Source organism: Argentina silus, assembly GCF_951799395.1.
Source record: "Argentina silus genome assembly, chromosome: 7".
Classification (NCBI taxonomy): Eukaryota; Metazoa; Chordata; class Actinopteri; order Argentiniformes; family Argentinidae; genus Argentina; species Argentina silus.
Genome location: NC_139661.1, coordinates 491884 through 519268, shown reverse-complemented (window position 1 = coordinate 519268; position 27385 = coordinate 491884). Strand labels below are relative to the sequence as shown.

General features: G+C 41.8%; 1 protein-coding gene across 1 annotated transcript; it reads left to right on the top strand.

Moving 5' to 3' along the window:
• Window positions 1-27385, top strand: eef2l2 (eukaryotic translation elongation factor 2, like 2). Its single transcript, XM_083673808.1, has 15 exons — window positions 1-79; window positions 2843-3057; window positions 6952-7133; window positions 9242-9453; window positions 9721-9905; window positions 10658-10763; window positions 10893-11006; window positions 11297-11435; window positions 11546-11741; window positions 11972-12230; window positions 16325-16432; window positions 19991-20344; window positions 21258-21440; window positions 26780-26912; window positions 27191-27385. The coding sequence occupies exons 1-15, from the start codon at window positions 77-79 to the stop codon at window positions 27382-27384; spliced, it is 2583 nt and encodes an 860-aa protein (XP_083529934.1). The 5' UTR covers window positions 1-76; the 3' UTR covers window position 27385.

The following is a 27385-nucleotide window of genomic DNA, read 5'->3' as shown; positions in this document are numbered from 1 at the left end:
GACGACCGAGAAGGTGCTGCCCGTTACCCGTTCGGTATTTACAGCCGAGGACGTCTTGAGCTGGGGAACCGCAACAATGGTAGATACGATATTTTATTGTCCAATGCAACTTAGTTATCACAAATGGCAGGTAATCAGAATGGATCAGAAGAGTTTAATCATGAACACCACAGTGTCCCTCTTAACATATTATATGTTATTTTCGATGACGTAATGGTACCTGGCAAGTGATGATCAAGCGAACAGAATAGCCTACAACATTCCTATAATGAAAACAATTATGATGTTATTGTAATAACACATTATGTTATTGTTAACGTCGATTCAATTAGAAAACAGCAATGTTAGCCACAATGTCTAAGTAAAGCACAGACAGTAGCATGCGCTGTTCATCATACACTGTTATGCTTTGTGCGCAACATATAATTTCATTGAACTTGGGACACGTTCATGTGCTTTATATCTGAATGTTTTGCTCAAGCTGTTTTAGACCTATACCTATCCCTTATCAGATTTAGAGTTTTATTATCTTTTGAGTAGGCCTACCGTTCATTTCGGTAGCCTATTCTGCCTGCCCCTGCAGGGGTACAGATATTGGAATAACTTTACCCTCTGCTATAAATAGCATGTGCACGCCCACTGTTCCCAATGAGGCCCGTATTTCATATCCAGAGATTGTGCAATCGCTTTTGCAGCGCTGTTGTGTACAGTACTGGGAATCCGATATGGTTTTGTCTTTTGTAACACAATGCACCTATACCAAACCATGGTGCACGAGCTTGGGTCAGAGTATCATTACACCGCTATACTGTAGAGGGTCTGTTCTGATTTCCTTTTACGCACTTATGGCTCCGCACATTCCAAGAGTTGGTATTCCCTTGTGCGCGCGTATCTCGCCAAATAGACGTGCCAGACTGCTCGCACTTTAAAGATTCTAACTCTCTGTCTCAAATTCCCACCACTCTGGTGGCCAAGAGAAATCATCTGAGTTAAATTCAAGATTTGTCTCTGGAATTCCTATCAGTGGCTGCTGGTGCCGTTCAATATTACATGGACGATTTCGATGGCCTTATTTCTATTACAGCAGATTGGATGACTGCATTCATATCTCATTCACTCAGCCCAGTGATAGGTTTAGGCTATTACATACCCAGTCCATATATGTATATATAGTACCAGTCAAAAGTTTGGACACACCTTCTCATTCAATGGTTTTTCTTCGTTTTTTTTATTTTCTACATTGTAGATTAATACTGAAGACATCAAAACTATGAAAGAACACATATGGAATTATGTAGTAAACAAAAAAGTGTTAAACAAACCAGAATATGTTTTATGTTTTAGATTCTTCAAAGTAGCCACCTTTTGCTTTGATGACAGCTTTGCACACTCTTGGCATCAGCTCCATGAGGTAGTCACCTGGAATGGTTTTCCAACAGTCTTGTAGGAGTTCCCAGAGGTGCTGAGCACTTGTTGGCTGCTTTGCCTTCACTCTGCGGTCCAACTCATCCCAAACCATCTCAATTGGGTTTAGGTCAGGTGATTGTGGAGGCCAGGTCATCTCACGCAGCACTCCATCACTCTCCTTCTTGGTCAAATAGCCCTTACATAGCCTGGAGGTGTGTTTGGGGTCATTGACCTGTTGAAAAACAAATGATGGTCCCACTAAGCGCAAACCAGATGGGATGGCATGTCGCTGCAGAATGCTGTGGTAGCCATGCTGGTTAAGTGTGCCTTGAATTTTGAATAAATCACCAACAGTGTCACCAGCAAAGCACCAGCAAAGATTCTTCAAAGTAGCCACAGATAAGAGCCTACATAAATGCTTCACAGAGTTCAAGTAGCAGACACATCTCAACATCAACTGTTCAGAGGAGACTGCGTGAATCAGGCCTTCATGGTCGAATTGCTGCAAAGAAGCCACTATTGAGGAAGAACAACAAGAAGAGAATTGTTTGGGCCAAGAAACACAAGGAATGGACATTAGACCAGTGGAAATCTGTACTTTGGTCTGATGAGTCCAAATTTGAGATTTTTGGTTCCACCCGCCGTGTCTTTATGAGATGCAGAAAAGGTGACCAGATGGTTTCTACATGTGTGGTTCCCACCGTGAAGCATGGAGGAGGAGGTGTGATGGTGGGGGTGCTTTGCTGGTGCTTTGCTGGTGACACTGTTGGTGATTTATTGAAGGAGAGTGATGGAGTGCTTCTTAGTTTACCTTTCACTTCCTTAGCTAATGCTGCTAGTTTAGCCTACTCAACAACCTGACTCAGAGAGGAATGGTTTTATGTAAGCTAGCTGGCTAAGGCTATCCAACATGGCAGCTCCTCCAATTCAAGGTAAGCTTTTCAGTTTTATTAATTTATTGCCACTGGGGCCTGCCGGTGTGACTGCTTGTTGCGTGATTGTAAACATTGATTAGAATTGTAGGTTGCGCGTGGTAGTTCTAGTTTCTTAACTTTCATTGTTAATATGATGACAACGACTGATGCTGTGTAGCAGTTATTGTAGTGATTATGGGATGAAGGTTTGCTGTTGTGCACTGAAGTTCCTCGGCAAAAGGAAAAGGTGAGAGGAAGTGATGATGCTGTATGTGGCTGCTGTTGAGACTACATAGAAAAACAGTGGGTTTTAATCAGGTATTTGGTGACATGTCAGTATATTTTGTATAGTTTTATCTCAAAAGGATAACTTTGGAAATGTTTAAAAAAAAAAAAAAAATTTAGTAGGATGTAGGATGATTCTCTACTTCCACCTCTGAAGAGCCACCTCTGAAGAGTAACATATACAGGCATCATAACAATTATGTGATCATTGACACATCTGAACCATCCCCTCTCAGGTGAACTTTACAGTAGACCAGATCCGGGAGATCATGGACAAAAAATCCAACATCAGGAACATGTCTGTGATCGCCCATGTGGACCATGGCAAATCCACTCTTACAGACTCCCTGGTGAGTAAGGCAGGGATCATTGCCTCTGCGCGAGCTGGAGAGACCAGGTTTACAGACACAAGGAAAGATGAGCAGGAGAGATGTATCACCATCAAGTCAACGTAGGTATTCCTGAAAGGTGTATGGTGTGAACGCATTGTGCAGTGATGATCATTCCCCATTAGAATAAAACACTATGCGTCGGTATATGCTCAAAAAAAATTTGTACTACAATCAATTTGTGACAGAGGATTAGATTCTTTCTTGACACAAGTGGAAGGAATATCAAGTGGTTTATCATCTGATATGTGATATCTTCACCACATGGCCAAATGATTGAAGTTTGCATGTTGTACATGTTACAATACATGCACAAGTTGTGATGATGATGAGCATCAGTTTAATGGTTTTGTATACAGTCATTTACTTACACAGTGTTTGAGTCCTGTCTAAGTAATGGGACAGTGAAACATGTTTTCTTCTTTTGGCTCTACACTCCAAAAGTTTGGATTTTAAATATAACAATTACAATGAGGATAAAGTAGAGATTCTCAGCTTTTATTTGATGGTATTTGTGTATATTGGTTTCACCATTCAGAAATTACACACTTTTTATGCATAGGCCCCCTATTTCAGGGTACCCAAAAGTGAGGGAACAGATTCATCATATGTCCAAATTAAGCACTCATGTTTAGTATTTGGTCGACAATCCTTTGCATGCAATAACTGTCCGAAGTCTGCGCCCCAGGTCATTGTCCTGCTATATAATGAAGCGCCGTCCAATGAGTTTGGAAGCATTTTCTTGGATGTTTCTGTACACTTCAGAATTCATCCTGCTGCTGCTGTTAGCAGTTACATAAACAGTTAAGACAAGTGAGCCAGTTCCAGTCAAAGCCATACATGCCCAAGCCATAACACCCCCTCCACCATATTTCACAGATGAGATGGTATGCTGTGGATATTGGGCAGCTCCTTTTTTTCTCCACACTCTACTCTTGCCATCACTGTGGTAATGTTAATCTTTAAATCATCTGTCCACAAGACCCTTTTCCAGAACTTTGAACAGGACCAGTTTTAGCCTGCTATATTAGAGTGGGCTGGTAGAAATAATAGGTGGGCAACTTGGGCGGTAGGTAGCCCAGAGGTTAGAGAAGCGGACTAGTAGCCCGAAGGTATATGTACAGTATATCAGTCATATATCAATTTCTATATTTCTTTTTATCTATCTATCTATCTATCTATCTATCTATCTATCTATCTATCTATCTATCTATCTATCTATCTATCTATCTATCTATCTATCTGTCTATCTGTCTATCCATCTATCCATCTATCCATCTATCTATCTATCTATCTACAACATCAGTCTCCTGTTTCCCTTGGCAAAAATTCTAACAAATTCATCCATGTCTAAGGTATTTGTTATTGATTTCTCATGGGCCAAGATCACCAAATTCCTCTTTCTTTCATGTAACATGGTGCGATGATAGGGGGTTAGGACTCGTGACAGTGTGGAGAAGGAACTCTCACATGATGCTGAAGACACACCAATTACCAGGACTGTCACATACAATTTATGCAACACAGGAAAAGCTTCCTTATACTCCTGCAGGTGTTTACACACAGTGGACAGGTCTGTTTCATTTGGACATTTCTTGACCAACATTGGTTTTGCAACAAGAATTTCATTTTTTAGACATCGTCTGCCACAGTGCCAGCAAACACATGCAGAGGGCGCAACAAGGTGGAATTTAGAAATGCACTAGATTTGGGTACAAGACTGGATATGGCTGTCATTAGGTCTACATTCTTCTTGGAAAATCTGTTTTCCATTTCTGAAATGGCCCTGTCAAGGATGTTGAGCAGGGATCTTTTCAGAGACTGACAGAGACTGACAGACTGATAGTGGGATCATCAGAATCTGTATGACCCACAGTTGAGAGCACAACACTTTCACCAAGGTGTTTACTCAATGTTCTCCTTCTCTTTGGAGGATGTGAATCATCCCCAGCAGGTGTCTGAGAAAGCTCTGTCCAGCAATCATCTTTATGGATATCTCTTAAGGACTCCAGTGATGCACCAAAAACCTCACAAGCAGTGCACATATCCACAGACTGAGACTGTAGAATTGCATTTGCTGGTTTCAAGGCACCAAGCACCCGCACTAGAAATTTGCCAATCTCAAAGAAATTATGCCTCTTAATTTGAATTAACACGCCTGATGCCTCAGTGCACAAATCAACTGTGACATCATCATCCTCTGAGATCTCTGACAGGATAGTGAGAAGACGGTCTTCATTCTCAACAATGCACCTTGTCACATCATAATGGCTTGTCCAGCGAATTTTAAGCAGTCTTTTGAGACAAGGAGCATCATACATAGTGGTGACGGAAGAAGTTATACAGGGAACTAGAGAGGTCGAAAAACGTTTTGCCGCATGGCTTGCACAGGTTATAACAATGAATATATGGAATATATCTAGCAAGCTTCTTTTGAAGCTTTCACTAGCAGCACAGCATTCACGAACTGAGAGAATGAGTAAACTTTCTAGAAAATTCACCGTAATTATATCTTTAAATAGGCAGTAGTATGGTATCTGTTAGTGTGTGGAACAATAGTAATCACCGATTGATGGGGAACTATTCTCTGCTGCTGGGGGCGGGACTTTGGGTAGGGGTCTGGCAGACACAGATACATTTGAGTTGATGCAAATGGACTGCTGATGGAAAATCGCCCTGTAGCTAAATCTGGTGCAAAGCAACATTTAGAACACTAATTTGTTCCAATCCATACACAAGCTAAAGCAGGTTATGCATTTGAGTGTGTGATTTTTCATGAGTAGTAGGACCATATGTATACTTGCTTTTGCCCTGTGTGTGTGCAATCCGAGCCATCAGAGTTCATAGTTGTTATAGCAGCACCCCTCCCCCTTGGCATGCTCCGAGAGACACTCTGTGCAGTGGACAGGTCTGATTCTGCACAACAAGAAGAGGGGGTGAGCAGTGGGCAACTTTGAAGGCGGGCTGTAGGCTGCCCAACCAATCAGAACTTAGAAACGGTACTGGTATTTTCTGTGCTATTTTTCCATTGGCTGAGCAACATTTTTTTTTTCTTAACTTTTGATTGGGTGGGCTGAGCACACCCCTGCCCATAGCCACCGCCGGCCTTGGCTTTGAAGGCTCTTTTACAGGAGGCCTACCAGGTCATTTGCAATTTCTGAGCTCACCAGTGCTTTCTTTCCTTTTAATGATGCTCCAAATTGTAGATTTTGGTTGGTTTAAGGTTTTGGCTATGTTTCTGATAGATTTTTCTGATTTCCTGACTTTCATTGATGTCTCTTTCATTGATGTTGACAGACACCAATAGCAGACTCAAATGCAAAGGCTAAAATCAATACTAGACATTGAGAGCTCTCTTATGACTGCACAAATGATGTGACGGAACACATCTAACAAACCAGAAACACCTGTCAAGCCAAGTGTCCCATCACTGTTGGGTACCCTGAAATATGCATAAAAAGTGTTGTAATGTTTGAGTGGTGAAACCAATATGTACACAAATACCATGAAATAAAAGCTGATAATTTTAACCTAATAGTAATTGTTTGATTTCAAATCCAAAATTTGGAGTGTCGAGCCAAAAGAAGAAACAATGCTTCATTGTCCCATTACTTACGTAGGGCACTGTACATTCCTCTGAAAATCTACTTGAATATTCTAGACCTAGTCCAAAATGAAGTGTTCTATGTGCCTTCATTTAGAAAAATATATAAGAATAATTAAGCTGTCTATTTAGCTAGCTAGCCATCATCTCATGTAAACCTACAGCATCATCATTTTGGTATATGAGTATGAAGGGTACAGTTGTGCCACTTGCATGCAAATATTGGCCTTGTACCAAATGCCTGAAATGCTGTGCACCCCACTTTATCCACTATGTGAGAAACAGTAATGTGTGGTCAAAATGGCTTCTGTCAGGTTAACATAACATTGTTATGTGTCGCCCCCCCTTGCAGAGCTATCTCTCTGTACTATGAGCTCAAAGACAATGACTTGGCCTTCATCAAACAGTGCAAGGATGGAAATGGTTTCCTCATAAACCTGATTGACTCTCCTGGTCACGTCGATTTCTCCTCCGAGGTGACTGCTGCTCTGCGGGTCACTGACGGAGCTCTTGTAGTAGTAGACTGTGTCTCAGGTACGAGAGCACCAGGCCTCAAAGGTCCAAAGCTCACTGTGTGCAGCAGTTACTGTCCTGCTTTCAATGCTTGGCTTACACATACACAAGTACTACAATAATATACATTGTAGGAGAAATACTGTACAACACTGTACAATACAAGCACCACCAATTTGTTCTGTGTATGCATCAGTACTAAAAATACTGTGCATCTACAGTTTTATACACTGCTTAAGTACTACACTGTGCAAGAACAATAAATAATTTCTGCTTTATATACTAAGGCAGTATTTGAGTAAAAGCTATAATATTTAATTAAATTTTCAGCCAAATGGCAGCCTTGCCACTCAGCTACAAAGCTGAGGGAAGAGACTGCTCTCAAATTCATAGATGGAGCTATGGATGCAAAGACTGACAATTCTATTCGTGTGTCAGCTAGCCTTACAGCCTCACAGCTGCCTAAACGTGATTGCCTTCTCCTCAGCACCTTTGGTTTAGAGCACACTTATGTTGAACTTTGAACTCAGTTGCAGTGTACTCCAGAAATCACTTCACTTCCACTAGGGGTCATGCAAATGAAAACTTCCTTAAACCATTTAAGGAGTAGGTTTAAGGAGAGAGAGAGCTATTTTATTTAGCATTATAAACCACTTTGAGTACACATGTATTGGTGTGATTTTAATAGCGAAATGCTAGAAATGCTAGAAATGTAACAATAATGTAGCTCACAGATATCCGAGATTACAAAATAATGCAATCCATGTTTTTTTATCTAATGCGCCATCTGTATTTGTTTATCTAATGCGCCCTGTATTTGTTTATCTAATCTGCTATCTGTATTTCGACCTGCTGGCGGCAGCTGACATGTTGTCATGCACATGGAGGCAATCACAACAGTTATGAAGAAGAGCGCGGTTACTATTGGTTAAGAAAAAACTTTGAATCACCTAAATGCATGATTGATTTGACATAGCAATTTACTCACTCAAAATGTTACTTTTTTTTCTTTTCTTTTAATCTTTTATTTTTTATTGTTTATTTTATTATAATACATGCGTAAAGTTTACAATTTTTTTAAAATAAATTGTTTTATTGTTCATGTTCATGAAAAATAATTACAAAACAGATATAATACACAATACACAAAACAAACAGCAACCTAGATGTTTTAATATATATATAATTATCTTATTACTGACTTATTATTGACTTCAATGAGAGATTAACACAAATCATCATGTAATTACATTGTAACAACTTGTAAGTATATTTTGTAACACACATATACAGTGCCTATAGAGAGTCTACACCACCTTTCAAAATGTTCACCTTTTGTTGCCCCAGAATACAAATTAAATTAAATTCAGATTTTTTCCCCCACTGATCTACACAGTAGGTATCAATTACACACTCTGTTGATCAGGTTGTCACTACAAACTGAGCAAATAGAGAGGAACAAAACTACTCAGGGATGCGACCCTGAGGCCGTATCATCCCAGTCATAAATGATTGACATTTTTTTTAGAATGTTTCTTTCACAGTTTCTTTAACTTGTCCTGTAGGCTCAAAGTCAGAGTCAAAGTCAAAGTGGCTTTAATGTCAATTCTTCACACGTCAAGACATACAAAGGAATCGAGAGGACGTTTCTCACTCTCCCACGGTGAGACAGATAAAGTGCCACAGGCACAACAGATAAGACGGCTTGCGTCGGCTGTGAAGATCGGTGGGAAAAAGTCCTAATTTATTGTATTTTGATTTCAAATAGATGAGATGAACATTTTGAAAGGGGTGTAGACTTTCCATAGGGACTGTACATATGACTAATACAATTCTAAAAGGTGACTTCTTAACTGAGTACGTCATAACTGCATGAACATACTAACCTACATTTGTACACAGTAGGCCTTATATACAAATTAATACCACAATAGATTTAGCAGGATTTAGCTGTATTGTTTCACACATAATGACACATAGACTTATCCAGTTCAATAGAAATGGAAACAAAATCTCTCGACAAGAGATTATCTTCGGAATTAAGTCATAAACTATCAATGATAATATAGTGGTGAACACCATGATAACATGCCACACCCATATTAAAGGGATCTCTCCGTCTTCACCAGGTGTGTGTGTCCAGACGGAGACGGTCCTGAGGCAGGCCATCGCAGAGCGGATCAAACCAGTTCTGATGATGAATAAGATGGACCGGGCTCTTCTGGAGCTGCAGCTAAAGCCCGATGAGCTGTTCCAGACGTTCCAGCGCATTGTGGAGAATGTCAATGTTATCATCTCCACCTATGGAGAGGGGGAACACGGACCGATGGGCAACATCATGGTCAGTGGAACCTTTGTTTGGAATGATTTTTTGGGGTTTTCTCAATAACAATGCAACAACAAGGGTATCGGGCAAAAAATTGGACCCCATCCACTTCCATTATATAGGAAAATGTGTCTGCTGCAATAATCTGGATATGGATTTAAAAAGTGTATTGGTATATTAACTAGAGTGAAGGTATGTGGTTCATCACAGAAATGTCATTTTAGGATGAGCTATACCTTGAAAGCATGTCTCTTGCCTCTTGCTCTTTTCTGTGGGGTGCAGCTGGACCCAGTGGTGGGGACGGTTGGGTTTGGCTCAGGTCTCCACGGCTGGGCCTTCACTCTGAAGCAGTTCTCTGAGATGTACGTGGCCAAATTTGCAGCCAAGGGGGACAAGAAGTCAGACCTGTCCCCTGTACAACACACCAAGAAGGTGGAGGACATGATGAAGAAACTGTGGGGAGACAAGTTAGTATTTAAAAAGAAAGCTAATCATTTTGTATGTGTTGGGGTATGTGTAACATGTAATACTAATAATAATAATTTATTACATTTATAAAGTGCTTTTCATTATACAAGAATAATCTCAAAGTGCAGAAAATAAAATATAAAATAGACAAATTATTTATATTAAACAAAAAATACATAAGCAAAATAAATGTATATAACCATATCATAAAAGCAACAATCAATGTCTAGGAGGAAGGGTAGGCCCGATGATAAAGATGCCATGTACAGTATGATCCATCTGCCTTGGATTGGATTTACATACATATGGAAATCAAGTGGTCCATGGGTCTCATGTCATTGTTGGTTTTGTGTGTGGAAATAAGGATCTCAATCAAGCCAGTGAGGCTATACATATGACTTCCTTTTTGTTGCTCCTGGTATATGAGCTCCCAACCAAGTAGGTCATAAGAAACTTCAGTGTGTAAAAATACCACATAAAGCACTTGGCACTCTAGGTGGTGAGTGTTCCAGAACTCTGTGGCAGTTAGTGAGTTAGCCAGTCAGTGCTCAACCCCAACACCATATTTTGAAATGTGATTTTAGACACCTAAACTACATTGTTCAATTTCTCCCACTTATTCTCCTTCTCTTCTTGCTACCAATTTACTATGGGCATTTAGAGCTTTTTAAAGCTAAAATCTTATCCAAAAATCCAAGCTATAAACTTGTTAGCAATAAATTAATGAACTGATGTTGTGTGTGTTACTCAGGTACTTTGATCCTGCTGCTGGAAAATTCAGCAAGTCAGCGACCAATGCAGAGGGCACCAAGCTCCCACGAACATTCTGCCAACTTGTTTTGGATCCTATTTTCAAGGTTTGTTTAAGGAAATCAATGGATTAATCATATTAAAATTAGTGGAAATAAAGAAAAAAATGTGTTGCTGCCAGCGAACTAGACACATCTGGGGTAAGTGGACTTTCAAATTAGTTTTTTTTGCCAAAGGTTTTTGATGCCATCATGAACTTCAAGACAGAGGAGACCCAGAAGTTGATCCAGAAACTGGATGTGAAGCTTGATGCTGATGACAAAGAAAAGGAAGGGAAACAACTCCTGAAGGTAGTCCATATAGATGTTGAGGTTACAGGTGTGGGAGTTCCTAAAATGAAAATTATTTGCCATATGATGTTTTCTTTGCCATGTGTCCCAAACTTCACCCCTTGATTCAGTTCAATATGACTTTATTAATCCACAAGCGGTAATTAGAATGGCATAGTCAAAGCAGGCAACAATAATCCACACACGTCCAATAATCCACATGCATCCAACAATACTACAGTCGGACGTCTTGACCGTGTAGCTACATGAATTTCATGAACAATGTTGCCACTGTTGTTGTTGTCCCCTAGGCAGTGATGCGCCGCTGGCTGCCAGCAGGGGATGCTCTTCTCCAGATGATCACGATCAACCTGCCTTCACCCGTGACAGCCCAAAAGTACCGCTGTGAGCTGCTTTATGAGGGGCCTGGGGACGACGAGGTTGCTCTTGGTGAGTCAGGAAGAAACACCTTGAAAAAAGGCCAAATGTCACAAAGTTCTGTGTTCTCACCTTTCTTATTCAAGCATGTCCTCAGCCATCTTGCTCTTAATCCTATACAGGCATCAAAAACTGCGACCCCAAAGCTCCACTGATGATGTACATCTCCAAAATGGTACCCACCACTGACAAGGGTCGATTCTATGCTTTTGGCCGTGTCTTCTCTGGCATCGTGGCCACAGGGGGGAAAGTGCGCATCATGGGCCCAAACTACACACCTGGGAAGAAGGAGGACCTGTACATCAAACCCATCCAGAGGTTTGTGGAGTGCAGATACTAAACATGTGATGCATATGTAATATTTGGCACAATTTATCTGCTGTCTTATCTTAAAAAATATCTGAAACAAGTCAAAAGACAGTTCAAATGATGGGAAATGTTATGTAAATAATGTCTGAATGTCTCCATGGTAAGGTTACAAAATAGGAATGTATTTTTTCACCAGTGTCTAATCCAAAACGCTTTTTAATCATTATTTGTTGCCGTAGAACCATCCTGATGATGGGGCGTTACGTGGAGCCCATCGAGGATGTGCCCTGTGGGAACATAGTGGGTTTGGTCGGTGTTGACCAGTACCTGGTGAAGACCGGGACCATCACCACATTTGAGCACGCTCACAACCTGAGGGTGATGAAGTTCAGCGTCAGTCCCGTGGTGAGAGTGGCCGTGGAGGCTAAAAACCCAGCTGACCTACCTAAGCTGGTGGAGGGCCTCAAACGCCTGGCCAAGTCTGACCCCATGGTTCAGGTATGAGTCTGTCCTCATGGTTCAGGTGTGTCTGACCCCATAGTTCAGGTATGAGGGTGACCCCATGGTTCAGGTATGAGTGTGACCCATGGTTCAGGTATGAGTCTGACCCCATGGTTCAGGTATGAGGGTGACGCCATGGTTCAGGTATGAGACTGACCCATGGTTCAGGTGTGAGGGCAGTAGACACAAAAGGGAACTGTCAGGGGTTTGAGATTTACTGGCTAACTTCAAATAAGGATAAACAATTCAGAATTGGTCAAACTGAATATGCTAATGGTAGGTGTCAATGCATTTATGAGGACAAATACCCTGTGTAAGTAATGGGACAGTGAAGCATGTTTTCTTCTTTTGGCTCTACACTCCAAAGGTTTGGATTTGAAATAGATTCTTAGCTTTTATTTGATGGTATTTGTGTACATAAAATCACATCTTTTTTATGCATAGTCCCCCTATTTCATGGTACCCAAAAGTGATGTGAAAATTGCCTTGACAGGTGTTCTGACACATCATTTGTGCAGGCATAAGAGAGCTCTCAATGTCTAGTATTGATTCTAGCCTTTACGTTTGCTTTTGGAGTTTGCGTTTGCTTTTTCAGAAAATGTATCAGAAACATAGCCAAAACTTAAAACCTACCAAAATCAACAGTTTGGAACGTCATTAAAAGGAAAGAAAGTGCTGGTAAGCTCAGAAATTGCAAATGGCCTGGTAGGCCAAGGAAGACTTCTACAGTAGATGACCGAAGAATGCTCACATGATTCCGAAAACTCCCAAAACAACTGTCCCACAGATCAGGAACACTAATCCATAGAAGACTTCATCAGCAGAACTACAGAGGCTACACTGCAAGGTGCAAACCTCTACTTAGCCACAAAACCAGGATGGCCAGGTTACGGTTAGCTAAAAAGTATCTAAAAGAGCCTTCAAAGTTTTGGAATAAGGTCTTGTGATGAGACAAATATTAACATTACCACAGTGATGGCAAGTGTGGAGAAAATATCCCAATATCCACAGGATACCATCTCATCTGTGAAATATGGTGGAGGAGGTGTTATGGCTTGGGCATGTATGGCTGTAACTAGCTCACTTGTCTTCATTGATGATGTAACTGCTGACGGCAGCAGCAGAATGAATTCTGAAGTGTACAGAAACATGTTGTCAGCCCAAATACAAGAAAATGCCTCCAAACTCATTGGACGGTGCTTCATCATACAGCAGGAAAATGACCCAAAACATACTGCCATAGCAACTCAGGAGTTTTTCAGGGCCAAAAAGTGGAAAGTTGTTGACTGGCCATGTCAATATCCAGATTTAAATCCTATTGAACATCTGTTTCATTTGTTGAAGAGGAGACAACTGAAGATGCAGTATAGGCCTGGCAGAGCATCACTAGAGATACCCAGCGTCTGGTGGGGTCAATGGCTCGCAGAAGTCAGGCAGTTATTGCATGCAAAGTATTGTTGACCAAACATGAGTGGTTAATTTGGACATTTGACAAATCTTTCCCATCCCATTTGTGTACCCTGAAATAGGGGGACTATACATAAAAAGTATAGTAATTTCTGAATGGTGAAACCAATATGTATCAATATATACCATCAAATAAAAGCTCAGAATCTCTACTTTAACCTCATATTAATTGTTTGATGTCTCCCAGTGAATATACCCTGTACAGGGTACCGGTCCAGCCCTCCTTCTAACAGGTTAAATCCTCTGCCTAAAGGGTCTTACCCTACTAGGTTTCTAAAAGATAATCTTAGGCTGGTGTCGAATAGATTCACCCTGCTGTTAACCGTCTACTTCTCACAGTTTCCCCTGCTACTGCTTAATACTAAGCACTGTAAGTGACCTACAAATCAGAACTCAGCATATGAAAGCCCCAATGGTTAACGACGGCTCAATTCTTATATGAGTGCCAGTTGGTGTGGTTGCAGGAATTGAATTTATAGATGAGGACAATTCATCTAAAGGGGATATTTCAATAAAGTGGTAGAATAACCATTCAGATCCTATGATGTAATATACACAGTGTAATCTAACTTTTTATGTTTAGCAAGGAGGATAACACATCATCTCAAGTGGCAAGTAATATGCTATGTATAAATCTAATAAAACTTTTTTTATTCAAGCATTAAGCATTACAGCATGACAATACAATATATCAATAAAATGTTTTAAGGAAAAAATAATAAAAATACAAAAGAAGATGAAAAGTAGTTACAGCAAATCTATATACCGAGTAGTTCTCCCTTTCCCCCAATATGTTGGCTCACTCCGGTCTATCACCGAACCCTCAGCCGAGGGACTCCGATGACTCCCAATCTCCAAGTAAAAAGAAGGACAAGATATCAAAAAAGTGAAATCAAAAAAACCTCAGCCGAGGGAATACAATGGCCCACCTCCCACTGCCAGTGAAGTGGTCACTCAACCTCTAGCAATCCTTTCCACTGAATATAGGCAGCTAAAAAGAGAGAGCCTACTCCTGATACTAACAGAAATTCAGACTGGGGGCTTTCCGAATCTAAACTCTCTCCGGAGAGGATTTTGGTCGTGGATACCCTGATTGGGTTAGACCTGGTCTCTTTAGGGATCCGAACTGCCATCTGGACTCAACCCAACTTCTCTCAACTTTGACTTAATTCCCCTTTCTTTCTTTCTTTCTTTCTTTCTTTCTTTCTTTCTTTCTTTCTTTCTTTCCCTTTCCAATTTATTACATTTCAACTTTATTCTTTACACATAGTTAGACAGATCAGTTTCATCATTTAAATCATTAAAGAGGTAAAACCTCCTTTCAACATAAGTCAAACCCAAGTTATCTGATCAGTTTTATTTGAATAGTATTTCTTGCCATTAGACATTCAGTACATTAGCAGTACATATCACTAGTAGTATATAATATGTTTTGCTGGTTATACTTTTAGCATATTAGTAGTACATAACTACTAATACACAGTAGTAAATAGTGTGTTTCTTTGCTGGTTATATTAGTAGTACATACTCTCAGCATTAAAATCCAGCTGCAGGTAATTCATGTCACAAAGGAGCCCGACGACATATTCCTCCGTAGCCTCCGTAGCCACAGCCTCTGTAGGTGCCCCCCCATCCGCCACCCCCGACCACACCCGCCCCTCCACAGGGAGCGGAGCAGGAGCGGGAACCATCACAGGGAGATCCCTAGGAGAAACATTGACAACAGGGAGATCCCCAGGAAAAACATTGACAACACCATCTTCCTCTCCCCCTCTGGCTCGACAACCTCTTTTTTAAGCCCATCCTGCATCATCCCCCGAGCTGAGCTCTCTACTTCACTGGACACTTCTATCTCAAGGACACTAGATGGAGCCAGCCCCCCAAACTTGGGCACTCCACCCGGAATCCACCGGTACCCACGTGACACCGCCATCCCCTCTCGTCCATAAGGGATCCTGCCATGATTTAAGCGTCGCACCCCTCTTCTGAATTTCTGAGTGGCATACTCAGGTGGGAATGCAGGTTGGGGGAGGTTTAGACTTTCGACATTGATGTCAAATCCAAACTTTTGGAGTATAGAGCCAAAAGATTGCTTTACTGTCCCATTACTTACGCAGGGCACTGTAGGTGCTATTTTCAGGTTTCAGTGGAGTGTTTATTGTTTTATTACTAAAAATAAACAAGCTACACTTTAAAGATCCAGTATGTAACATATTTCTAAAAGCTTCCTAATAGTTGTTATGACTATGTTTAATTTCTAGTGATCAGGGAATGAGATCCCTTGAAAGAAATACTTCATTTATGAATGCTGTCCTACCCGACAGTCACATGTTTTCAGTATACACATGTTGTTACTGCCAGGGGTGTTATATTACTTGTATTAGTTATATTACTAATTATGGAAGATGTTGTTTGGAACTTCTAACTGAATTTCGCTGTGGTGGCATACGCCTTGCTCCTATAAAAAAGAAGCAGTATGTATTGTAGGAGTAAAAAAGATCTGTGAATAATCTAAGATCTACATTTTCTCTTTGTGGAAGACAAACATGGTTGTTTTATGTCGCTGTGGTTGGTTGATGTAGCTGTGTAGCTCTCTCTGACATGGCCTTCCTTGTGTCTGGCAGTGCATTATTGAGGAGTCAGGAGAGCACATTGTTGCTGGCGCAGGAGAGCTGCATCTGGAGATCTGCCTGAAGGATCTAGAGGAGGATCATGCCTGTATTCCCTTAAAGGTGAGACCATAATAATTAATTGACCATACAGTGCCGTCGGAAAGTATTCAGACCCCTTCACTTTTTGAACATTTTGTTGTGTTATAGACTCAATTTAAAATGGATTAAATTAAAATAATTTGCAATCCACACTGTAGCAATGTCCGTTTGTACACAGAGGCAGACGCAGTATGGAGGTAAGGGATTTTCTCCCGTTTATTTTAACAGAGGGGTTTGCTGGCTCGGCTCGGCTTTCCAGCCTCGTTCAATGTCTTTTGGCCCTTTGGTCCTGTGCTCGGCTCGGCTCGGCTCTCCTCCGCTCTCGCCGTCAGCTTCTCCAGCCTCGCTCCCTTACTGAAATGGCAGAAGCACACCCATCTTAAACATTCGCCGGCGAGACTTAATTCGCAGCAGGTGTGCAACAAAAGTCTCGCCGACACAACCCCGGCCACGGTCCTGTAGCTCCCTCTACAGGCCGAACGCTGCATGTCCCCCCACACACACACAATACCCCAGAATGACAAAGCGAAAACACGTTTATAGAAATTTCAGTAAATTTATTAAAATTTAAATACAGAAATACCTCATGTACATAATTATTCAAACCCTTTGCTATGACACTCTTAAAATGAGCTAAAATGCAAAAATGTCATCAACAAATCACTCTGTAACAACGTCCTTGGACACAGAGGCGGACTTGATATGGATGGTGAGGGAAAACCCTGTTTATTTTATCAGTGTACGTTCGGACCTGGTTGACTTTCCAGTCACCTGCTTTCCAGCCATCCTCCCTTCCAAAGCAGAGGCACACACATCTTAAACCATTTCGTTAACGAGGCTTCATTCGCAACAGGTGCGCAACGAAGCCTCGCTTCTGTAAACCCCGGCCATGGTCCTGTAGCTCCCTCTACAGGCCGAACGCTGCATGTCCCCCCACACACTCAATAAGTTCAATTGAGTCCATCTTAATGCAAGGATAATAATTTGTATAATTTTGGAATTAATATCCTTTTTGGAATTAATATCTTTTTTTTTAATCTGTTTTTATAGGGTCTTTGATTTGCATAGGAATCAATTACACACTGTGTGGATCAGGTTGTCATTACAAACTGAGCAAATGGAGAGGAATAAAACTGCTCAGGAATGCGACCCTGAGGCCTGGGAAGACTTACAAAAATCTACAAAGTTGAATGGTGGAGAGGAAAAAGCACAGTCGATGGGACAACAGTCTCTACCCACACTGTATCCTCTCGTCGCAACCTGCATACCCTCTCAATCACCGCTCTCTTATCCGCCCAACCCTCTGTTGAATCTTTCTTCCTTCTATCCACTGATGCAGCCTCCTCCACCCTCCTGTCCACTCTTTCCTCATCCTTCATCCTGCAAGCTTGTAGAATAGGGCTCCAGACAGCTGAGAGGAAATGGAGAAAAACTGGCCTCCCTGATGACCTAGAACCTTATCTCTCTCTCCTCCTCAACTACACCTCATCCGCATCAGCTGCTAAAGCGTCTTACTACCATTCCCAAATTCAAACCTCTGCCTCTGACCCAAGGAAACTGTTCTCCACATTTTCCTCACTCCTCAACCCACCACCTCCCCCTCCTCCCTATCTGCGGATGACTTTGTCACCTACTTTGAAAAGAAGGTTGATGACAGCTCTTTCACTCTCACCAACACTGCTACCTCTCCTCCCAAACCCGTTAAACTGCGCTACACTTGGTCTCTGGTTTATCAGATTTTTCCCCCCTCTCAAGACAGCCAGAATCAAGCCTCTTCTCAAGAAACCAACTCTTGACCTGTCTGCTGTCCATAACTACAGACCGGTATCCCTTCTCTCCTTCTTATCTAAACCCCTTGAACGTGCTGTCTCTAACCAACTGTCTCACTACCTCCTTCAGAACAACCTCCCTGATCCTCATCAATCCGGCTTTAAGGCTGGGCACTCTACTGAGACTGCTCTCCTTGCTGTCACGGAGGCCCTCTACTCTGCTTGAGTTTCCTCCCTCTCCTCTGTTCTCATTCGTCTGGACCTGTCCGCTGCATTCGACACAGTAAATCACCCGATCCTTCTCTCCACCCTCTCAGAATTGGGCATCTCTGGCTCTGCACTCTCCTGGTTTGCTTCCTACCTGGCCGATCGCTCTTACCAGGTGACGTGGAGAAGATCCTCTCCACGAGCCCTCACCATTGGGGTCCCCCAGGGCTCTGTCCTAGGGCCCTTACTGTTCTCCCTCTATACCAAATCTCTTGGCTCGGTAATTTCCTCACATGGTTTCTCCTACCACAGCTACGCAGATGACACGCTACTCTTTCTCTCTTTCCCCCCTTCTGACTCACAGGTGGCAACACGTGTCTCTGCGTGTCTTGCAGACATTTCTGCTTGGATGTCAGCCCACCACCTCAAGCTCATCCTTAACAAGACTGAGCTGTTCTTCCTCCCAGGGAAAGCCTGCCCTCTCCAAGACTGGCACCGCCGCCTCTACGTCGATGCAGTGGATTACATGGATTACTGTCCTGGCGCCCCGCTGTTGGAACGAGCTTCCCACTGCTATCATGACTGCAGAGTCACTACCAATCTTCCGCCGTAGATTGAAGACCCATCTCTTCAGGCTACATCTTAACGGTCCCTCCTCAAGACCTCTTCACCCCCACTACAAGTTTCTCTCCTGTTAAAAAAAAAAAAAAAAGTCATTTTTCCTTCTTCTAGCATTGTGACTGCCTATGGCCCCTGGTCCGAGCATTGATTACTCTATCTTATGATGACTGATGGATAGATGATTCACTTACTTACAAATGTATTTGTTGTAAGTCACTTTGGATAAAGGCGTCATAATGTCATGCTAAATGTCATAAATGTAAATGTAGATGTAACTGGTGCAAATCCAGCACATCCAATGCAGTTTCCGCACCATCTCTCGTGTGAAGAATAGTGGTAGCTGCATCAAGTTATGGGTATGTTTGTCACTGGCAGGGACTGGGTAGTTTGTCAGGATCAAGAGAAAATTATGACATTTGCTGAGTTGTAGTGACATCCTAATCTACACAGTGTGTAATTGATTCCTATGCAAATCAGAGAAGATATTCATTCCAAAATTACATGAAGTATTATCCTTGCATTAAGATGAACTCAATTCAACTTATTGAGTGATTTGTTGATGACATTTTTGCATTTTAGCAAATTTTAAGACTATCATAGCAAAGGGTCTGAATACTTATGTACATGAGGTATTTCTGTATTTAAATTTTATAAATTTAATTTCTAAAAACCTGTTTTCGCTTTGTCATTCTGGGGTATTGTGTGTGGATTGATGGCAAATTATTTTAATTTAATCCATTTTAAATTGAGTCTATAACACAACAAAATGTGGAAAAAGTGAAGGGGTCTGAATACTTTCCGAAGGCACTGTAAGTAAGTTGCATAGAATGGGCAAACTCAGATGAAAGATAGACCCCCACACTGTCTAATGGAAAAGAGAATGCCCAGAAAAGTATTCAGTTACAAAAATGCACACATTTCTGTTGCCTGCCATTTTCCCGTCCACAAAACACCCATCTCCTGTCACTGTGTCCCCACACAGAAATCAGACCCAGTGGTGTCGTACCGTGAGACAGTGAGCGAGGACTCGGACCAGGTCTGCCTGTCCAAGTCCCCCAACAAGCACAACCGGCTGTTCATGAAGGCACGTCCGTTCCCAGATGGACTGGCCGAGGACATCGACAAAGGAGATGTGAGTTCCAGACAGGAGCTCAAGCAGAGGGCCCGCTACCTGGCAGAGAAGTATGAGTGGGAAGTTACAGAGGCCCGTAAAATCTGGTGCTTCGGGCCCGACGGGACCGGACCCAACATCCTGGTGGACATCACCAAAGGGGTTCAGTACCTGAACGAGATCAAGGACAGCATGGTGGCAGGGTTTCAGTGGGCTACCAAGGAGGTGAGTCAAAAGCTGCTTTTTTCATCATTGGCGCTATTTCCGGGTGAGCCAGCCAATGCATGCTAGATAGAGCCAAATACATATGAATCCAAGATACTCAACAAGCGATTCATTACCAAAGCCCACAAAGCAGACTATGCAGACCAATGTCAATGGGAGAGTGGTAAATTATTCCATACTGTTTATTTACAAGCCTGTTCATTGGTGCTATCACACACTGGCTCACCAGGAGATTGCACCATAGAGATATAAAACAAATATTGTATCTTATATTGCTTCTGTACTATGCTAGGGGGACAAAAAGATTTCTGAAACTGTCAATAATAGCCTATAGCCTATTAAAGCAAGCAATTACACACACACACACCATCAAGTTGTCTTTTGTGTTGTAGTCGTAGATCATGGGCTACTCCACGCATGTTAACCTCTCCACATGGGGGATATTCTTATTAAACATGAATACATCTTCATGTAGACATGTAGAGGCGTCATGCCTATAGGGGGCACAAAGGAGTGCCCCCTCAGATTTTTCTTGTTTTAATATTTTTCTAATGTTAAATTCATTACTGAACTTAATATTTAAGCCCACATTTTATCATAATTATTTATAAAAAGATCTGTCTGTGGTATTTTGGGGAGGGGGCACACTCTGTAATTCTAGCCACCTAGCAATGTTATAAAGTTGGCGCGAGCTAGCTATTTTTGCCATAAATCTAGGAAAAAGCAGTTTCAGGAGAAAAATGCACTCACTTTGTTAATTATAATCAATATGTATATTCAATTATTTAACACCAAGAGGGTGAGTGTATAAATGTAACTCAATGGGATTACAATTTCACAGAACACCTATCCACCATTCAAAAGTTTTAAAACGTAAAAATGTGTTTGTGTTTTTGTTGTCTTCATTTGCTAGGGTTCCCTGTCCGAGGAGAACATGAGGGGGGTGCGTTTCGACATCCATGATGTGACGCTGCACGCTGACGCCATCCACAGAGGGGGTGGTCAGATCATCCCCACAGCCCGCCGTGTGCTTAATGCCTGCATGCTCACCGCCCAGCCCAGACTCATGGAGCCCGTCTACCTGGTGGAGATCCAGGTGGGTTAGAACCACTAGAGGGCCCACTCCCCTACATATTAACTGTGATTATATGGGGAGCGCCATCTAGTCTACTTTCTTCATCTTCTGTGATTTGAGTGGATGTAAATCAAATGTTGGTGATTCACTGCCACCTGCTGTGCTGGAGTGTTGAATCAACTCAGCTCCAGTGTCTCAGGTTGGCGACACATGCCGGTGTGTCTTGCAGACATTTCTGCTTCAATGTCAGCCCACTACCTCAAGCTCAACCTTGACACAACTGAGCTGCTCTTCCTCCCTGGGAAAACCTGCCCTCTCCAAGACTTCTCCATCACAGTCAAGAACTCCACTGTGACCTCCTCCCAGACAGGCAAGAATCTTGGGGTAATCCTTGACAACCACTTGTCCTGTGCAGTGAACATCACAGCAGCGCACTCCTGTAGATTCTTCCTGTACAACATCTGAAGGATACGTCTATTCCTCACGAGAGAAGTAGCACAACTCTTGGTCAAGGCACTTGTCATCTCCTGCCTTGACTACTGCAACGCACTCCTTTCTTTACCTCTGTTAGCCACCTGGTATTCCTTGTGTGCAGTTGCTTTGGTTGAGCCAAGGTTTTTTGTTTTTTTCTTCTGTCGACTATTTCTTCACATGTATCCTTCCAGATAGACTTGATGTTCATCCAGCTCTCATCTATGAATGGTCATGGATTTCCTGCATTAAGCTCCTGCAGTGCCTAGAACCTGTTTTGTAGTGTCATGTTGTATAGTTCAGCTGTCCCTATGTCTTGAAGCTGCTGTATGTTGAACTTCACTCTGCCTCCTCTTGGATTAGCGATTCAGTTTGAGTTGTACTTCAGCAGTAGATGGTGGTCTGATCCAGCACTACAGCTTTAAAGGCCTGAAAATTCAAGCCTGACCCAACCCGGTAACTTTAGTTACAATCAACAACTGAAATGTATTACTGCAACTGCCTTTTTTGAAGACCTTATATACAGTGCCCACCATAAGTATTGGAAAGAGGAAGCATTTTGTCTTCTTTTAGCTCTATACTCAAACAGTTTGGATTTGAAATCAAATTACTCAAAGTAGAGATTCTCAGCTTTATTTCAATGTTGTTTTTTTCAGATTGGGTTCACCATTTAGAAAGTACAAACATTTTTAAACATACTACCACTATTTCAAAAGTATTGGAAAAAATAATATAATGTCTAAATAAAGTACTCATACTTTTTGCCTTATGTTTCCTCTTCAGCAAATGAAATGCATGGATTTAAATCTGGAGATTGACTTGGCCACTCAAGAACTTTCCACTTTTTGGCCCTGAAAAACCCCCTAGTTGCTATGGCAGTATTTTTTGGCTCAGAAAGAAAAAATGCTTCACTGTCCCATTACATTCACAGGGCTCTGTATCTTGTATCTCCTCATCTCTTCTGCAACAGTTGCGGTCTTGCCTCCAGCATACATGCTCCTGACCATGTACCTACTGTATGCTGATGGAACTCCCGGGGCTGAGAAATTTGAAATGCGAAAATCTCCTCACAGGTTTCCTTGTGTCTCGTCTTTCTCCAAATCTTGTCTTCTGTTCCCAGGCTTAGGGATTGTTTTTGATTCATCAATGTTACTGGTGATGGGTCTGTGTAGTTTTACCAGGGCCCTGCTTCCACCTCATGCTGGGTACAAGTTACAAGTGTTGGCGGACAGATACACTCACCGACCACTTTATTAGGTACACCTGTTCAACTGCTCGTTAACACAAATATCTAATCAGCCAATCACATGGCAGCAACTCAATGCATTTAGGCAGGTAGACATGTTCAAGACAACCTGCTGTTCAAGGTTCAAACCGAGCAACAGAATGGGGGAAGAAAGGTGATTTAAGTGAATTTAAGTTAACTTTGAATGTGGCATGGGTGCGAGACGGGCTGGTCTGAGTATTTCAGAAACTACTGATCTACTGGGATTTTCACGCACAACCATCTCTAGGGTTTACAGAGAATGGTCCGAAAAAGTGAAAATATCCAGTGAGCGGCAGTTCTCTGGGCAAAAACGCCTTGTTGATGCCAGAGGTCAGAGGAGAATGGCCAGACTGGTTTGAGATGATAGAAAGGCAACAGTAACTCAAATAACCACTCGTTACAACCAAGGTATGCACGTCGAACCTTGAAGCAGATGGGCTACAGCAGCAGAAGACCACACCGGGTGCCACTCCTGTCAGCTAAGAACAGGAAACTGAGGCTACAATTCGCACGGGCTCACCAAACATGGACAATAGAGATTGGAAAAACGTTGCCTGGTCTGATGAGTCTCGATTTCTGCTGTGATATTCAGATGGTAGAGTCAGAATTTGGTGTAAACAACATGAAAGCATGGATCCATCCTGCCTTGTATCAACGGTTCAGGCTGGTGGTGGTGTAATGGTGTGGGGAATATTTTCTTGGCACACTTTGGGCCCCTTAGTACCAATTGAGCATTGTTTAAACGCCACAGCCTACCTGAGTATTGTTGCTGACCATGTCCATCCCTTTATGACAACAGTGTACCCATCTTCTGATGGCTACTTCCAGCAGGATAACGCACCATGTCACAAAGCTCACATCATCTCATACTGGTTTCTTGAACATGACAATGAGTTCACTGTACTCCAATGGCCTCCACAGTCACCAGATCTCAATCCAATAGAGCACCTTTGGGATGTGGTGAATCGGGAGATTCGCATCATGGATGTGCAGCTGACAAATCTGCAGCAACTGCTTGATGCCATCATGTCAATATGGACCAAAATCTCTGAGGAATGTTTCCAGCACCTAGTTGAATCTATGCCACAAAGAATTAAGGCAGTTCTGAAGGCAAAAGGGGGTCCAACCCGGTACTAGCAAGGTGTACCTAATGAAGTTAGACTTCAATCTAACCTTCAATTCAAGGTTTAAGAGCATGCCGACACTATAGTCTACAAGGGTGCTATGTTGTTTTGCCCAGGAAATCAAAAGCACACATGCTTTATTTATAGACTACAATATACTATTATATGCCAATATTGGGCAACAGGCTTTTGTTATTAAGGCTATGTGATATTTTCATTCGTAATGGCTATACAATGTGTAACAGCATTGTTTTGCACGCAATAAATCTAGGTTCATTAGGACTTTGAAATCATAATTCTTGTAATGCACTCATCAACTTGAAAATATGCAGTGATTTTAAATATTATTAGAAGTTTCTGATAGTTAACCACAAACTCTTTTAAAAACCGTCCTCTTGAGAAAGGCCTTCAATTTTAGCTGTGTTCCTTGTTGTCCTTGTCCTTTGCATCAGCTGTGTTGTTGTTTTTAATTATTTTTAATCCACTCACTGCAGTACTTTGAGATTGTTTTTTTTAATGAAAATCACATAATAAATGAATCTAGGAAAACACAGAACATCTGTTATTAACGGAGGTGTGTGACAGTGCACAACCAAGTTTTATTTCCCAAACTTACTCCTATACTCCTTCAAAGATTAATTGTTTTATAGATTTAGAAACTTTTATTAAAGGTCCAGCATGTATTGTTTTGCATGTTGCTGTCGTCCAATGCACCAATGCCACTTTTTCTTCTTAAACGGCCTGGTTACACCGGGGGCTAACTTGGCATAACACGACAAAATCCACAGCTGTCCCATTTTAATGAATAGATTGATAATCATTCCTGTCCTTGGTAGAACTAACTGTGTTATGCCAAGTTAAAACATCCAAAATGCCAAATAGCCCAGGCTAATTTTGTAGGCTACACCTTTATTATGTACACTACAGCGATGAAGCTTGTGTTAGTTCAGACAGGGCATTTTAAGTCGAACGGCGCAGCTGTCCTTTAGGTAGCAGCTTACGCAAAAACATCCATCACATGTTCAAGGGATAAGGCTTAAAAGCAGCCGAGTTGTAACACTCCACCATAGTTAAACAGTGTAACATGATCACCGGCTATGAAAGTAATATTTGTTGGTCGTGCCACCCACCACCCCTAGCATCCACCCGCTCGGTCGTTCTTTAGCCTACTTACAGGGGGTTTGATAAGTCTTGGGCTCTCTGCCATATTGGTATTTGTATGTTATGGTCAAATAAACTCCAGGCAGGGACCTATACATAGCGGTGCCATCCAATTACGCCAAGTTTAAATGTATTCTCATTTATTCTCATCAAATACATGGTTAAACCTACGTCAGTGTCCTGACTGAACTTCATTCAAATACAATGTCCAACTTGCATCAAAGTGAGCATTTCTTGATACTGTATACGGCTTGGCATTAAACATTAAGTTTTGATCCTTTCGCAAGCAAACTAGATCTATTTGGACAGCTGTCTAGACATGGTATTGAAAACTCGGGTTAACCGTTAACTCATCTCAAGCCCTTATATTCATTGCCAGTGGCATAAATTGTTACCAGACAAGTTAATACTCTATTAACGAAACTTGTAGCCCGAGGAAGTTACAGCAACTTAGCTGCCAACATGCTAGTGACGTTGCAAAAAGCTGTGATTTGCCAACAGGTCTTGTACCCTTAACCTAACTGACTATTGTAATTCTTGATTTCTTTGGCTTGGAGTCATGTTTAGAAGCATTTACAGTGTATGCATTATTAAGTTTTCTCAGCTGTGGGTTTCTGTATACTCGTTTCATGTCATGGGACATTACTGGCTCATCTGGCTGGCTAACTACTGAACAATCTATGCTAGTTTTCGTGTACATTTCCAAAATGAATAAATGCCTCACATTAAACCACACAACTTTCAAAGTCATGTTACTAAGAAATTTGCTGCTAGAAAAAAAATCGGACAATTACTGACATTTATTGTTTCAGTTGCGAGTAGTCATGCTGGTTTGAAGGTGAAATTCGCAGCAAAACGTGTTTCTGACCACGTCGATAGTTTGCTCCTCCCTGCTCTCCCGAATGCCTCAGAATCACCCCGGGTAGTGAAAACACAACGCACCCAAAAACCCACCAGTGCCTGGCACAAAAATAGTCTGGAGCTGGACCCAGTCTCTAATGGAAAAGCTACCCCTACTGTAGTTGACGACATGGCATCCCTCATGCTGTCAGATGCCATGAATGGGAAAGACAGGATGTGCCTACTCTGTGCATGTCTATGGTCTATTTGTATCATATGGGCCTAGTTCCATTTCAGACTCTAAGCTTGGGTTGAAATGGAACAGATGGGTCACAAAAACAGCAGACTGCAAACTTTACCATTTGAACAAATGTTGGTAGGTTAATAGAGGTACAGTAGGTGTTTATGTGTTGAATGTGGAGGGAATGGTTGTGCAACATGACACAGCCTCTTGCGTGCACATGGTAAAGGCCTATATTTTCTTTTTATAAATGTAGTGTCCAGAGCAAGTCGTTGGAGGAATCTATGGAGTACTGAACAGGAAGAGAGGCCACGTATTTGAGGAGTCCCAAATTGCTGGAACACCTATCTTTGTAGTGAAGGCATACCTCCCTGTCAATGAATCATTTGGTAAGTTCACACACATCATCCACAGCTGTATAATTTAGTAAAATGCTCTTGGTTAGTATGCATTTTTTCCACCACAAAATCAAATTCCATAAATGCTGTCTGCTGAATAAATACAAAAAACACTCATTTTGGGTGAATAATTGTACCCAGAGGAAGCAAAATATCATGCACAGCATAGACAATGAAAATAAGAGTGAACCAACATATTAAAAACTGTTGAAATCATCACAAAACTATAGATTACCACATATAAATATTTTAATTGTTTTGCCTATCAGGTTTCACAGCGGACCTGCGGTCCAACACTGGCGGCCAGGCCTTCCCTCAGTGTATATTTGACCACTGGCAGATCCTGCCAGGAGACCCTTTTGATGAAAACAGTCGACCGTACCAGGTGGTCGCGGAGACCCGCAAACGTAAAGGCCTCAAGGAGGGCATCCCAGCCCTTGACAACTTCCTGGACAAACTGTGAT